The sequence below is a fragment of the Caenorhabditis briggsae genome (assembly GCF_000004555.2).
Source record: "Caenorhabditis briggsae complete genome, chrIV, whole genome shotgun sequence".
In the NCBI taxonomy this organism is placed as follows: domain Eukaryota; kingdom Metazoa; phylum Nematoda; class Chromadorea; order Rhabditida; family Rhabditidae; genus Caenorhabditis; species Caenorhabditis briggsae.
The window spans coordinates 7,365,387-7,379,411 of NC_013487.2; the positions used below are offsets into that span (position 1 = coordinate 7,365,387).

The 14,025-nt window shown below is 39.9% G+C and overlaps 4 protein-coding genes across 4 annotated transcripts; 2 read left to right on the plus strand and 2 right to left on the minus strand.

Moving 5' to 3' along the window:
- Positions 1-1,620: 1,620 nt before the first annotated feature.
- On the minus strand, positions 1,621-4,628 carry Cbr-alh-3 (the record flags this gene model as incomplete). The annotated part of the gene is made up of 6 exons (XM_045235468.1): positions 1,621-1,876; positions 1,926-2,517; positions 2,563-3,289; positions 3,336-3,941; positions 3,989-4,175; positions 4,225-4,628. The coding sequence occupies 6 exons, from the start codon at positions 4,626-4,628 to the stop codon at positions 1,621-1,623; spliced, it is 2,772 nt and encodes a 923-aa protein (XP_045093103.1).
- A 1,735-nt stretch (positions 4,629-6,363) lies between these two features.
- On the minus strand, positions 6,364-7,545 carry CBG05982 (the record flags this gene model as incomplete). The annotated part of the gene is made up of 2 exons (XM_002633211.2): positions 6,364-6,510; positions 7,312-7,545. 2 exons carry the CDS (start codon positions 7,543-7,545, stop codon positions 6,364-6,366), a joined length of 381 nt encoding a protein of 126 aa, XP_002633257.2.
- A 673-nt stretch (positions 7,546-8,218) lies between these two features.
- Positions 8,219-10,869, plus strand: CBG05981 (the record flags this gene model as incomplete). The annotated part of the gene is made up of 7 exons (XM_045235469.1): positions 8,219-8,446; positions 8,491-8,635; positions 8,681-9,063; positions 9,110-9,237; positions 9,290-9,809; positions 9,856-10,689; positions 10,741-10,869. 7 exons carry the CDS (start codon positions 8,219-8,221, stop codon positions 10,867-10,869), a joined length of 2,367 nt encoding a protein of 788 aa, XP_045093104.1.
- A 622-nt stretch (positions 10,870-11,491) lies between these two features.
- On the plus strand, positions 11,492-13,860 carry CBG05980 (the record flags this gene model as incomplete). Its single annotated transcript, XM_045235470.1, has 11 exons — positions 11,492-11,524; positions 11,626-11,723; positions 11,774-12,044; positions 12,093-12,190; positions 12,241-12,398; positions 12,439-12,678; positions 12,727-12,954; positions 13,000-13,098; positions 13,145-13,356; positions 13,404-13,642; positions 13,695-13,860. The coding sequence occupies 11 exons, from the start codon at positions 11,492-11,494 to the stop codon at positions 13,858-13,860; spliced, it is 1,842 nt and encodes a 613-aa protein (XP_045093105.1).
- Positions 13,861-14,025: the final 165 nt, after the last annotated feature.

The window sequence follows — 14,025 nt, forward strand, 5'->3', positions numbered from 1 at the left end:
CCGATGATTTAGCCGCCCCGCAATCACTTTTATCGGAGATAGATCCTGATAGAGGTGCCTTCTCGATCATCTTGATTAGAATCATCTGATTACGAGACTCTCTGCGGGAAGATAACAAAAAAGAGAAAGGTGATCGGTAATCCGGTTTTCTTCAAGAAAAGGGATTTTGATGCTAATGAACATCTTGAGGATGAAGCTCTTCAAAATTCCATATTTCACAGAACTCGTAATGAAAAAGGAATATGGGTCCCATAAAAAGAGAGAAGACATATTCTTTTTGGAATTCTGAGTAACTTTTTGAAAATCTTCTGTCGTTTTCAAACTTTGAGATTTGCTTTGTATGATGTTCATAGTATACGATGATTTTTCCGGAACGCTTTTCAAAATAAATTTTTTCCCACGTCTTTTTCGATGGAACACAGGTACAAAACCGTAAGGCAGTTAAATTTGAAGCTTTTTTGTCGAGACCAACACTTGTTTACTACTGTATTTGAATGTTCCGCATGCCTTTAGAAGCCGTTCCGAAAAACCCAGTGGATTTTCTGATTTTCTTGTTAAAATATTCAGTATGTGGATAAACCCTCCCCCTTTTTCTGTGAATAACTTTGGTGATTGTGATTTGCTGAAAAATAAAACTTTCGACCAGTTTTTTAAATTCTCATAATTTCAGAATCAGAATAATCTGTCAGACAGGCGTAACATTCTCGATCAGTTGTCTGCGTCTCTCAGCTCACAAGCTCCTTTAACTCTATGCTAATTTTCTCCAATTCTCTGATTCTCCTCGATTTCCGTTTCTCTTCTTCATTTCACTCTGATTCCGCTGCCCAGCACTGACTAGTGAGTCGACTTGTACACCACAACCGCTTTCCGCTGCCCGCCCGTTATCTCAGAGACCGGAGGATATCTGCGTCTCTGAGTCTACCTGCACCCTCTTCTCACTTGGCACACGGCCAAGCCATCTCCTAACACTCAGGGCAACCAAATAGCCACCACCATACGAATTACTACGAGCGGGCTGCCTTCTCCGAAACTAATGGGGGAATAAGGGGGAGGAACGGAGGAAAACGAACGGCCCTTTGTACTTATGCACCATGTGTCCTATGTATGTTGGTGACGCTCGTGGTGTATCGGGGTAAGCACTAGACACACGTTCTAATGGCGTGGGTTCATTGCTCCTGTAGTGCGCTTTTGTGTCCTTCGCTCGTCATCGAATCTCAACGTCAAACGGATCCGAAGACGTCCATCTACCCGTAGCTCCTTGCCATGTTACTGGTAAAAGTGAACATGGAAGTTGGTCCGGGTACATGGCCAGTAGGAGTTATGAAGACGTGTTGAGGTTTCAAGATTCAGTGAAAGAGCTGTCACCAAAAAATTTGCTGGATTTGAAATTAGAATAGAATTTCAGATGCTCTCCTCGATTTTCAGATTTCTAGAGATTCCAATGGATGCATGCATATATACCTGGTTGATTATATTTAGAAACATTTTAATTAATAGATTATGAAAGGTGCGACAGGACATGCAATAAAAAGAATCACAAACTGGAAAAGAAAGGAAACCCTCAAAAAAAGTTATAATCGACAACTACAAACATTAGAAATTCACAGCATATTAATTATTTTAGTACTCAATGGTAATGGTCTTGGTGACCAAATACTCATTCAAAGCCTCTTCTCCCATGTCTTTTCCGAATCCAGATTGTTTGAATCCACCGAAAGGAGCAGCAACGTCGGTCTTCTGGTAGGTATTCACGAATACAGTACCAGCATGAAGAGCTTCAGCGACACGAAGAGATTTGGATGCATCACGAGTAAAGACTCCAGCGGCAAGACCGAATTCAGTGTCGTTGGCGCGACGGAGAACGTCTTCAACATCACTGAAATCATATAATTAAACTTTAAAAAGTTTTTCATATGGGAACTTACTCATCATCGAAGCTAGAAATGCACATGATAGGTCCAAAGGATTCCTCACTTGCAGCAAAGTTTTCGTCATCAATATTGGAAAGAATAGTTGGTGGGAAGAACAATCCCTCTCTTTCTAATCGTTTTCCTCCGACTTCAACCTTGGCTCCGTCGCGAACAGCATTCTCAACATATTCAACAAGCTTGTTCAGATGAGCCAAATGGTTTTGTGGTCCATGAGCAGTGGATCTATCGAGAGGATCTCCAATTTTATACTGCTTGGCTTCCTCGACAAGCTTTTTCACAAAACTATCGTGGATCGATTTAGCAATAAACACACGGCCAGCAGCAATGCAATTCTCTCCCTTGTTAAAGAAAACTGCTCCACAGGCTTGTTTCACAGCTTTTTCAAGATCAGCATCTGCGAAAATGATGAGAGGCGACTTTCCTCCAAGTTCCAAAGAGACTTTCTTGATGTTCGACTTGGCACAAGATTCCATCACAGTTGCTCCGATTTCCGTAGATCCAGTGAATCCAATCTTACGTACATCTGGGTGAGCAGTAAGACGGTTACCAACAAGAGAGCCGGAACCAGTAACAATGTTGATTACACCTGAATTTTATTAATCTTTAGGGACTTTAACTAAAGGAATCTTGCCTGGTGGAATTCCAGCAAGAACAGAAAGCTCAGCAAACTTCAAAGCAGTCAGTGGAGTAACTTGAGCTGGCTTGTGAACGACAGTGTTTCCAGCAGCTAGACAAGCAGCCATTTTCCAGGACAACATCATCAATGGATAGTTCCATGGAGTGATAAGTCCGACGACTCCAATTGGTTCACGGACAGTCAGACAGAGATTTTTGTTAGGACGAGCATTTGAGATTGGGATGGTTTTTCCTTGAATCTTGTCACACCATCCGGCAAAATACCTCCATACATCAATGGACATTCCAACATGAGTTTTGAGAGCCAGGGTATAAACTGCTCCAGCATCCAAAGATTCCAGCGTAGCCAGCTCTTCTTTATGCTCTTCCATAAGCTCCGCAAGACGGTACAGACGCTTTCCTCGTTCACGAGCGGACATCTGACGCCATTCTCCACGTTCAAAAGCTTTCTTGGCAGCACGAACAGCTCGATCGACGTCAGCTACAGTAGCTAGAGGAAGGGAGCAAATCGGCTTCTCGGTTGCTGGATTGATGGTTTGGAATGTGCGTCCATCAGAAGATCCAACGAATTTTCCATCGATAAATTGCTCATGTGGAAACTTCAATTCCATGTTATTGACATTTAAAACAATTGGATCATAGGTAACGCTGAGTCCACCTTCTCCTCGGAGATTACGGACCACGATGTCAATGTTCTCCCCAAGAGTTGGTCCAGAATAGATCTGCAAAATAACAAAGGTCATATATTGAGGTTATAATTAAACATACATGTCCTGATTCAAGTTCAGCTCCCGTGTTGAATTTTATCTCCTCAACAAGACGAGTAACATCAGCAGAGCTGGCTCCACTTTCAAAGAAATCAGTATCACTAGAAACTTGTGTTTTCAGAATTCCAGCCCAGATTTTCTTGAGTTTAGTAACAACGTTCTTCTCATCGTCAGTCAGAACCAATTCTTCCACTTGATCGGCACCTTGACCATACTTTGAAGCAGGAATAGTCTTTGTTCCAATCTTCACAGTGTCCACGATAACCCACTTTCCATCTGAGCCTGGAAGCAAAAGCCCACGATCTTCAACAAGAACTTTTCCTCCTGGAACTTCAGCCACCGCAACTTCAACAGCGTCCTCTGGGAGCTTCTTTGGCTTCCACAACTTCGATCCGAAGAATGAAACTCTTTCTCCATTAAAAATGGACCATGCTCCAGGAACTTTGTCATTTCCGCGAATGAAGTTATGCAGTTGTCGTTGGGTTTTGGACCAATCGATTTGAGCAAGTTCTGGTTTCGTGGTAATGTATGGTTCATAAGAAGCTCCTTCTTCTGGTTGAACAATACGTGGGGCATTTCCAGAGGCAATCAGCTCGACAGACTCGGCCTAAAACTGTGAGGTCTCTTTATAAGATTTATGGATCATAGACTTACCACAGCTGCGACTCCTGCAGGATACAAGAATCTCTTATACAGCGTGTTCAGAGTATCATTTTCCTCAACTTTGCATTTCTTCTGCAACAAAATTGGTCCAGTATCAAGTCCATCATCAGCCCAGAAGATCGAAAGACCAGCTTCTTCATCTCCTTCAATCAGAGTCCAATTGATAGCAGAAGCTCCTCTGAAAACTCAAAAAGTTATACATGATCCTATCAAATTATTATAAATACCTGTGCTTTGGCAAGATACTCGGATGATAAATGATACTCTTTTTTGGTGGTGCCTCGGTGATTTCCAGTGGAATGAATTGAGTACAGAATGGAAGTACATTGAGCTCGGCACCGAATGATTTGTAGAGTTCAAGCATCTCGGGAAGTGTTTCAAACTTTCCAGTTTCAGGGTTCTTCTTGCGCCAACGAGCTGGCTTTTGGACTGGAACTCCATCCTTTGCAGCTTCAACAGCTGAAAAAACCCATAGTAACCCCAAAAGAAGTATCAGCTCAATACCTAAAAGATCCTCTCTTCCATTTTTATCTGGGATAGTGAAGACTACCACGATTTCATGACCATTTTTACGGAGCTCTTTGTACACATCGACTCCGAAGGCCGATTGGCCGATAATAGCAATTTTCATGGCTGCAAATAGAAGAAAAAAGATTTATATGGAAAAGAGGAGGAATTTCTGAATCAACACGGAAATGGAGTGGATCGGGACGACAACAGAACACTGATCCGTCGGTTTATGGAAAAACAATGTACGCAGGGAATAGATATGAAGAAGGCAGAATGATGTTTCATAGATCGAAGAGATTTGAATCTACATATATCAAGGATATCTCGTTACCCAAAATTTGAAAAATGTTCTCAGTACTGTACATATTTACCATAAATAAAAATTAGGATTTCGGAATAAACTGAATAGTTGAATGAGAATTGAGGTGAATCCTATTTCTGTGTCGACCGCCTAGAAAGAGATGGCCGATAAACATTGTGTTCTCTTTCTGTTATCTTTCACTTCTCCTCGCCACTCAACCCAAATGATGTTATCACGTGGCAGAGGAAATTCTGCGAGATGGGATTCTGACCACATCCGAACTGTTTACGACATCATCAGTCGGTTTTTCGTTGAGATTAGATGCACAGAGAACATGTAAATCGAGATACGAACTTTGAAAAATCTCGTTTTTAACGGTTGGGTTGATTAATTCGCCAGTTTCCACCCAAATGCAACTTGTAATTTTTGATTCAATTTTCTTATCGAAAAAAAAAACTAATTTAGAAATTAAAAGAGTTCAAAAACCCAGTTTTACCAAACTGGTTTTTGAATGAGAAAATACAAAAGTTTAGAAAAAAGATTCAAGAGAATTGTTCGTAATTACCGTATCACTTTTGTACAAAAAATTGAAGCTGTGGCCGAAGGTCTCATAACGTCAAGTACAGTAACCTAAAAATATCCTTCCGGATTTATAATCTAATTTTTACTGATGTTGGCGATTTTTCTATTACGGAAATTGAAAAAAAGTCTTCTCCAGCTCCGCTTTTTTGTACCAGTATACTATTAAATGCTTGATTAAAGGTGGGGGGACAGGAGATTTTACGGGGGACTTTTGGGGCCAGAGTATGCATTCTACCGTGACGGTGTACAACGCTTAATGTCAGTCTGCGTACAGCTGTCGTCCTCGCCTTTATCTATGCAATCGGGCGACCGCTTTTTTTTGCCCGTGTAACTCAGTCGGTAGCGGCGCCGCACCCTCAATCATCGCCCCAACAAGTTCAACTCCTCGAGGGGAATATTTAAACGAAATTTCGAGAGCATTATTTTTTCATGTCCCCCCACCTTTAAAAGAGCTGACCTTGCTTCATATTTCTGGGAAAACCTTATATTTGATGGTAGGGCTCTTTTATTTTTTCAAAAAATCTTATCAAACCTTCAAGACCATTTTTGCAAGCCTAAATTCACAATTTTTCTACAAGTTCTTAAGTATTCGTTTTAGCGAACTCCTGTTTATCCAAAAAAGCAGTTCAACAAATTCAGATTTGCATTACTGTAATCGATAGAGCTGTGAATCAACCTAAATATTAATTTCCATCGTAATAGAAAAAATATCGGTGAAGCATTGCGAGTACACTACAACAATGTAAATTCTATTTTGATAACGCAACAATGTGACGTTGAATGTTTGATCGGAGGAAATCGATAAATAGTATTATTAGTTTCATTTAGAACTGGAGGCAAGACGATATATACATGAAAACCGCGTTTGCATGCACTTTAAAGTGGTCAGGCGAAAACAGAAAAAAAAGAAATTGGAATCATTCACGAATGGGGTTAACATGGAAACAGAAAAAAAGCGAGGGGGACAAAATACTTAGACGACAAAGTATGTGATTAGAGCAGTGAAGGCAGTGAGAGCAAAAATGATAATCCAGTTGAAAAGACGTTGCTCCCAAGGTTCCAGCATGTAGATTCCAGAGACCAAGAGATATTGAAGATATATGTGCTCACCGAGTGTTTGCTGAAATGAACTTCTTTAAAGAGCATTATTTAGAATGAGTTTTGGATTCCTGGAACCCAGATCTAGTTTAAAAAATCTTCGTTTCCATGTTAAGTTAAATATCACAAAATGGCTGCTGGCTGGATATATCAATTTTAAACAGAATCTATTATGCTTGTCTGAGAAAAAAAAAGTTAAAGAGTATTTTTTGCAGTCTGAGTACGGTAGCGATATCGAAGCGGAGAGCCTGAATAGCACACAAACGGTGGAGACGCAGACACTTTTTCTCTGCGTCTCAACCTTTTTTTTCTCAGACAAGCATAATATCCAAAAAACCGTTGACCGAAAATCAGAATGGTTCACGGTAGCTCCCATTTGAAAAGAAAAAATCATCGTGATTAAAGTTCAGGGAAACACCAAACCCTCTAGATGCTCTGATACTGCAAACCCTATAGATTCTTTGACATTTTACTATTCAGATAATATTAACTGGGAGATTTTTCTATTTATTTGAGGGTAGGCGTACGCGTAGGATTCAATTACAGAAAGGTACTCAATTGGTAGGGTTATTCGGGGATGTTCGGAATGGCCTTTTCGGAATGTCAAAAGTTCGGAGGTTAAAATTTTGAAACTTCCCATCAAAAAAATTCGAAAATTGGTGAAAATTTGAGAAACAAAATTCAAAAACGCAAGAAAAAACTGAAAGCATTTAGATCCGCTCGAGACCCACGAGAAAACTGTTCTGTGTGCGCCTTTGGCATACTGTAGTGCCAAAAAAAGCTGTATTTCCGAAAACAAATATCGGAAACATTCACAACTCACTTTTGCTGGTTTTCCTTTTTTGAACTGACTAAAATCTCCATAATCATTTTCGAACGCCTTCGCTGTTGTTGTTGTCGCGGTGGTTGTCGACGATCCCGACATTTTTACCTGAAAATCTAGGATTTGTGAATTCAATAGTGCACAACTTTGATAAAAAAACGCCGCGCAGACATTTTGAGAAATCGATGATGATAGCATATTGATAGTAGATGACACACTCTCGAATGGTGCCATCTATCAGGTGAAATGTGATAAGAGAATAAAGAAAAGGAAACTTCAGTTGCATCGAGTGCAGTTAAAAAAATTAATTTTCCGGAAAAGTGCAAAGTACGATTAAAATCTAGGATCAAAAAATAATTTTCGATCTGATTACTCGAAGTTTGAGCAAATACGAACCCAAAAAGTGCCGAAAACAAACAGAACGTGGAAGAAAAGAGGTGCGAAAAATAAACATTTTGTCAGCTAGCATGTGCGCTCCACCGAAAATTGAAAAAAAATTTTAAAGCCGGGAGGAAAAACATGTTTGTCGTTTTTTTCAGCTAAAAATCAGTCGAAAACAGTGAATATCGATTTATACAATTTCTAGTTGCACTGTGTTGTTCTTCAAAAGCAGTTTATAATTACCTGTGCTCTGTTAACAGAGCCATGTCGCCTTCTTTCTGGTCGTTCTTCAGTGTGTTCCAACACAACTGGTCTTATAAACTAATTTCATATGCAATAGACTGGGCATTAACTTTCGCACTTTTGAACATCCACTGATAGTAAACAAAAATAAATTAAAAGTCTGCTCTGTCGAGAGATTAATACAATTCCGCCGTTTCTCATTATTGTTCTTTAACTTACAATGCACTGTATCTCAAAATTCGCAATTGAAAGTTGATTTGATGTTCATAATTTTCAGCACTTCATGGCTCCCAGACATCGACGACCACCTCGAGAAATCGAAACGCCTTCAGCCACAATAAGATATGAACCGGTCGTCGAAAAAGGTTCATGGCTCCAATCATGTTGCTCCTGGGACCTGCTTGTTTTCCTTCTATTAGTATCGGGTGCTTGTGGATTCATTGTCCTTCATCTCTATCTTTATCCGACGTTAGACAAAATGAGTCAACTTCCAAACATCGACCCGGATAATGTAAGATTATTTTTTGTTTACAAAATTCCATTTTTCATTTCTAGGCTCCATTCACTTGGGGTACGTATCGCCCACATATGTACTTTGGATTGCGAACAAGGTCACCATTTTCTCCACTTTTCGGTATGATGTGGTACGAACAACCAGACACAATTCAGAGACCGCATATAAGACACTGGTGTCATCAAGGTAATTTTGGGTTTTTTACACAATGACCTAGAACACATTTTTTAGATGATCATCTGCCTGGGTACTATTGGTATGAAGCAGATGGGCGAACTTTTGGAAGGCAAAACATTTCGGATGCTCACAAAGGGGTAATTCAAACTGACTGGATCAATGAAGCCAACGGATTTGCTGCTCGAGTGAAACTCAATATGGCAAAAGGAAGAAGATACAATGTAATTTTGTACTTTTCGGCACAAGAACTTGCTACACGATTCCGGCTTGGAAAACACCTGAAAGACATATTTTACGGGACCAATGAATTGCTTGGAGCATTCACTTTTAGCGTTCACTTAAAAAATGGAACAAAACTCAATTCGTCTCACTCAACAATGTTAACAGATGAGAGAATCCCAATCGAAAAGTATCAGGATTATATTATGGAGAATACGGTAGGCCTTGAAAACTGCTGTTCTAGTAATATTCCTTCCATTTCAGCAAGCATACAATGCACCAAACCAGCCTCTTCACTATTTGTTAAACGAGAAGAAAAACTCTGAAGAAGGAAAATTCATAGCGGTTCAATTGAATTTAGGAAACGATGCGGAGTTTGATATTGTTCTTCAGTAAGTCTTAAGCTAAATTTCGACATTCTCATTGTTTTGCCAGTTCTTCCAGAACCGAAAAACTCAAAGCCATGAAGTCCGAAGAGTTTTCAAATACTCTACGTTCAAGAACATACAATTTCAACAAGAAGTATGAGAACGCTTTCCAGCTTGGTGGCAAAAATTACACTAAAAATCAATTGAAAATGGCGAAAGTTGCGATTTCCAATATGCTTGGATCTATGGGATACTGGTATGGACACAATCGAGTTGTATTTAACAATCTTATCCATCCATACGGACCACATGCCTTCTTTTCGGCTGTACCGTCTCGTCCGTTTTTCCCACGTGGTTTCTTGTGGGATGAAGGGTTCCACCAAATGTTGATTCGTAAAATGGATCCTAAAATGACACTGGAAGTGATAGTATCGTGGATGAATGTTATGGATACATCAGGATGGATTCCAAGAGAGATGATTGTTGGAAGTGAGGCAGAAGCAAAAGTTCCAGCCGAGTTCATTCCTCAAAGGCCAGATGTCGCGAATCCACCAACTCTGTTCTATGTGATGGATAAACTGATTCATGACGAAAGGGTATTTTTTTCGGTTTACAAAAAATGCAATTCAAATTTTGTTTCAGACCATCAGTCGTTATTCTGGAATCTTGAAGCTCTTATATCCACGATTGGAAAAATGGTTCACTTGGCTTCGAATCACACAGGCGGGCCCATCAAGAACAACGTTTAGATGGAGAGGTCGCAACTCTACAATTCTTTCCGAGCTCAATCCGAAAACGCTCTCGTCTGGTCTGGATGATTTCCCTCGTGCATCACATCCAACCGACAATGAATATCATCTCGACTTGAAATGCTGGTTAGCATTGGCATCGCGCGTATTGGCGAGGTTAGCCAGAAGCTATGGAACTGAGCAGGAATACCAAAAAGCGTCAAAGGCAATGGAAGAACTTAACAACTTTGAAACACTTCAAAAAGATCATTGGAGCGAAGAAGCTCAGGGATTTTTCGACTATGGAAAGCATAGCAAAGATGTGGCGTTGGCACCGGTCCCAGCTTCTGGTAGTCCTAGACAATTTGAGTATCAACGTGTCGCATCGCTTGCTCCTACTTACCAGCTGGTTACTGACGCTTTTGGATACAATAATCTGTTCCCTCTGATGCTAAAAATGATCCCAGCGAGGTCTCCAGCCCTAAAAGCAACACTTGATAAAATTCGTGACCCAGAAGTGTTATGGACAAATTATGGACTCCGCTCGATTTCCAAGAAATCTCCATACTACTTGGCAAAGAACACAGAGCATGATCCACCATACTGGCGTGGATACATTTGGATCAATATCAATTATATGGTTCTCAGTTCTCTACATCATTACTCGGAGCAAAACGGCCCACATAAAGATTTGGCTAAAAAAATCTTCCACGAGCTGAGGACCAATTTGGTAACCAATATGGCTAATGTAAACACTGTGTTTCAAAATATCTGAATCATAATTTTTTTTGTTTTTCAGCAATTCCAAAAAACTGGGTTCTTGTGGGAGAACTATGATGATCGGACTGGACAAGGACGTGGATGTCATCCATTCACCGGATGGTCTTCTCTGATTCTTCTTATTATGAGTGACAATTTGGACACCTAGTTTTTCAGTGTCTAGATGTATTTTTCAATTCCAATACTTTCTTGCTTGAATTTCATGCCATGTGACTAGTCTTTTTGCTTTTTGTTCCCGCTGTTTCATATGTTTTATGGGTATCTATTTATTTATGTATTTATTCAGGTTTGCTAATTTATTTCGAAGATTATTTATCAAAGTTTTCATCACGGTGTATCATCGGTTACTCATGAAAACATGAAGGGTTTTTCAACGACTGTTTTTAATTTAATGGTTTTTTCATGAACTTTGTATGGGTTCTTTCCTGGAAATGTATTTTTGTTGCGAAACAGAATTTGACCCGGCGCTCTATTCAAAGTTGACTAATTTATCATTTTTCGTCACCTTTATCACTCCAAGTCAACGCATATTCTCTTATCAAGTTAGAGTATTAAGAGGGCATGCTGGGGCACGAGACAACCTCACAGCTCTCAATTATTTGATTCCATTTTTCGGTTTCCTCAAAAAATACAATTCGAACTGTAGAGACAACAAAGAAAAAGAGTAGACCATGTGCTCCGAATAATTTGAGGTTGGGTGTTTGATTGCCTTTCGAAAAAAAAGTCTGAAACCTTACCAAGAGTTTACACCGATAACCACTTCTCTCTAGATGCCCCCATTTCTTGCTGAATTCACCGAAAACGTACGTGTAAGACACCAAACCAATCGCTTATCAACAATGTCAGGATTTTTTCGCTGATTACTACAATTTACTTATAGTTCCCCTATTCGAACTGTTTGCAGGTTTTTCGACGCTTTCTACGGCACGAAACAGACGAAAAGTCGTCGATTGCTAGTGAGAAGATGTCGTCTTACGGCGCAATTGGAGTAGATGATAATGAGTGAGTTCAGTTTTACAGAAATGCATTTTTAGCATCTCCAAAAATTTCAGCACAGACCCTCTTCTTGATGATGAACCGCCACGTCGTCTTCCACCAGCTGGAGGCGTTCCGATTGGTCGTCGTCGTGCAATTTCTGCTTCACAAATCGGCTCAGTTCCCAATCAATCAGTCTCTCGTCAACCGTATCTATTCACTGGAGGTCTTGGATTAAGAGACGAAAGCTTGCTTTCTTTACATTCCGAAGATGATTTGCATCGAGAACATAACAATGCTCTCCGTTATCGTCTTTACAATAGACTGGATCCCGGAGGAGAACATTTGGTAAATACCAAAGCAACTGTTCGAAAAAATATAAAAAGTTAGCTTCAGACTATGCCAGACCATGTGCTCCCTCCGAACCTATTTTCCATACTGCCCTTTGAAGAGCTCAAAGATGTCTCTGGAAAGCAGGGTAGTATAGTAACAATGTAATAATGGACAGTTCATTGTATTAGTTTTCAATTTTTTAATAATTCAGTTTTTCGATTTGGAACACGATGATGGGTACATCTCTTCTAGCTATGCCATGGGCTCTTCAACAAGCTGGATTGGTTCTTGGTATTTTCATCATGTTGGCAATGGCTGGAATTTGTTTCTACACAGCTTATATTGTAATCGAGAGTCCCAAAAGATTACGTAAGACTGGCTCCCTTCATGATTTCATCGAGTCCTTCAGAAGACTTATCCGTCGATCCACTTCTCGCAGAATTCTCAGATGTCTGCAAATCTTTGTTCGGGCGCGTCGGAGAATACTGTGCCGTTGTGTTCAGTGTCTGTGTGCTAATCGGAGGAGTTATTGTATATTGGGTTCTTATGTCCAACTTTTTGTACTACACAGGAGCAGTTGTCTATGAGGCTATGCAGCCGAATAGTACTACGATTCCAGTGATGGAAAACAAGACTTTCACTTGTGATGGTATTTGAAAACATTCATATAAGCATAAATATGTTCCTAATTTTTCAGTGTACTGCCCGGAACAAACTTCTCAATGGACGATTCCTCAGTGGGAAAAGCAAATCTATGATGCTGTATCCGAGTTTGAGGGTGGAGAGGCTGGAGAAGATTCATGGAGCTTCGATAAGTTTTGGACACTTCGTGGTACTGTACCAATATATTTGGCTGTCGCTTTGTTTCCTTTGATGAATTTCAAATCTCCAACATTCTTCACGAAGTTCAATGTTCTTGGAACTAGTAAGCCTTTTATATTGAACATTTAAAGAACAGTACGGTTTTCAGTTTCTGTCATGTATCTGCTGATGTTCGTGTTTTCGAAGCTTCTAGAATGTGGCGTGAATATGGATTTCTCAAACCCAAAGTCTATGCACTACGTCCAATGTGGGTTTTCTCTTTGTTCAATGTTCACTTTCAAAGTATATTTCAGTGGCCAACATGCATTTCCCAGCTTTGAGTGGCACACTGACGTTGTCCTATTTCATCCACAACGCGGTTCTTACTATTCTCCGTAATCAGAAGCATCCCGAAAACAATGCGAGAGATTTATCTATAGGATACTGTTTGGTTGCCTTCTGCTACGTTTTTATCGGTTTCACATTTTTCGCTGCTTTCCCGGTTCAGAGAAGTTGTATCAGTGATGTAGGAAAATCTGGATTCATTCTAACAATCAAACATTCTAATTTCAGAATTTCCTCAATAACTTTGGAGCTGGCGACGTTCTTTCATCTACAGCGCGTCTCTTTTTGTTATTCCAAATGATCACCGTATTACCATTGCTCATGTTCCTGGTTCGCTCTCAACTCTTCTATGCTATTTTTGGTAACACATGGCCTGGAGTAGTCAAAGTTATAGTTCTTAATCTAATGCTAATCGGAATTGCTGTTGGGTTTGCTACATTCTACCCAAATGTCGGAAGCATTCTGAGGTGATCTCATACATTATTTATTTTAAACCTAGATATGTTTATGTATTTTCAGATATGTTGGATCGATTTCCGGGCTCGTCTACGTATTCGCTTTGCCTTCTATGGTTTATTTGAAACAAAGCAACGCTGCGGGCACATTAACACCGCTCAAAAAGTATGCCCATTATGGAATCGTTGCGGTTGGTGTTCTGAATCTTATTGCTCAATTTGTCATTTAGATTATTCTAATAATTTATTCATGCCAATAGTTGATCTTGTCTTATTTCATACCAATCACCTCTTCTATTCAATATATCATCTTATCACCTGTAGTGTCTTATCATTCCTGTCTTATCCCTAGTTTTTTTTCTCGTCAATCTGACTAACACCTGATCTATCCATTT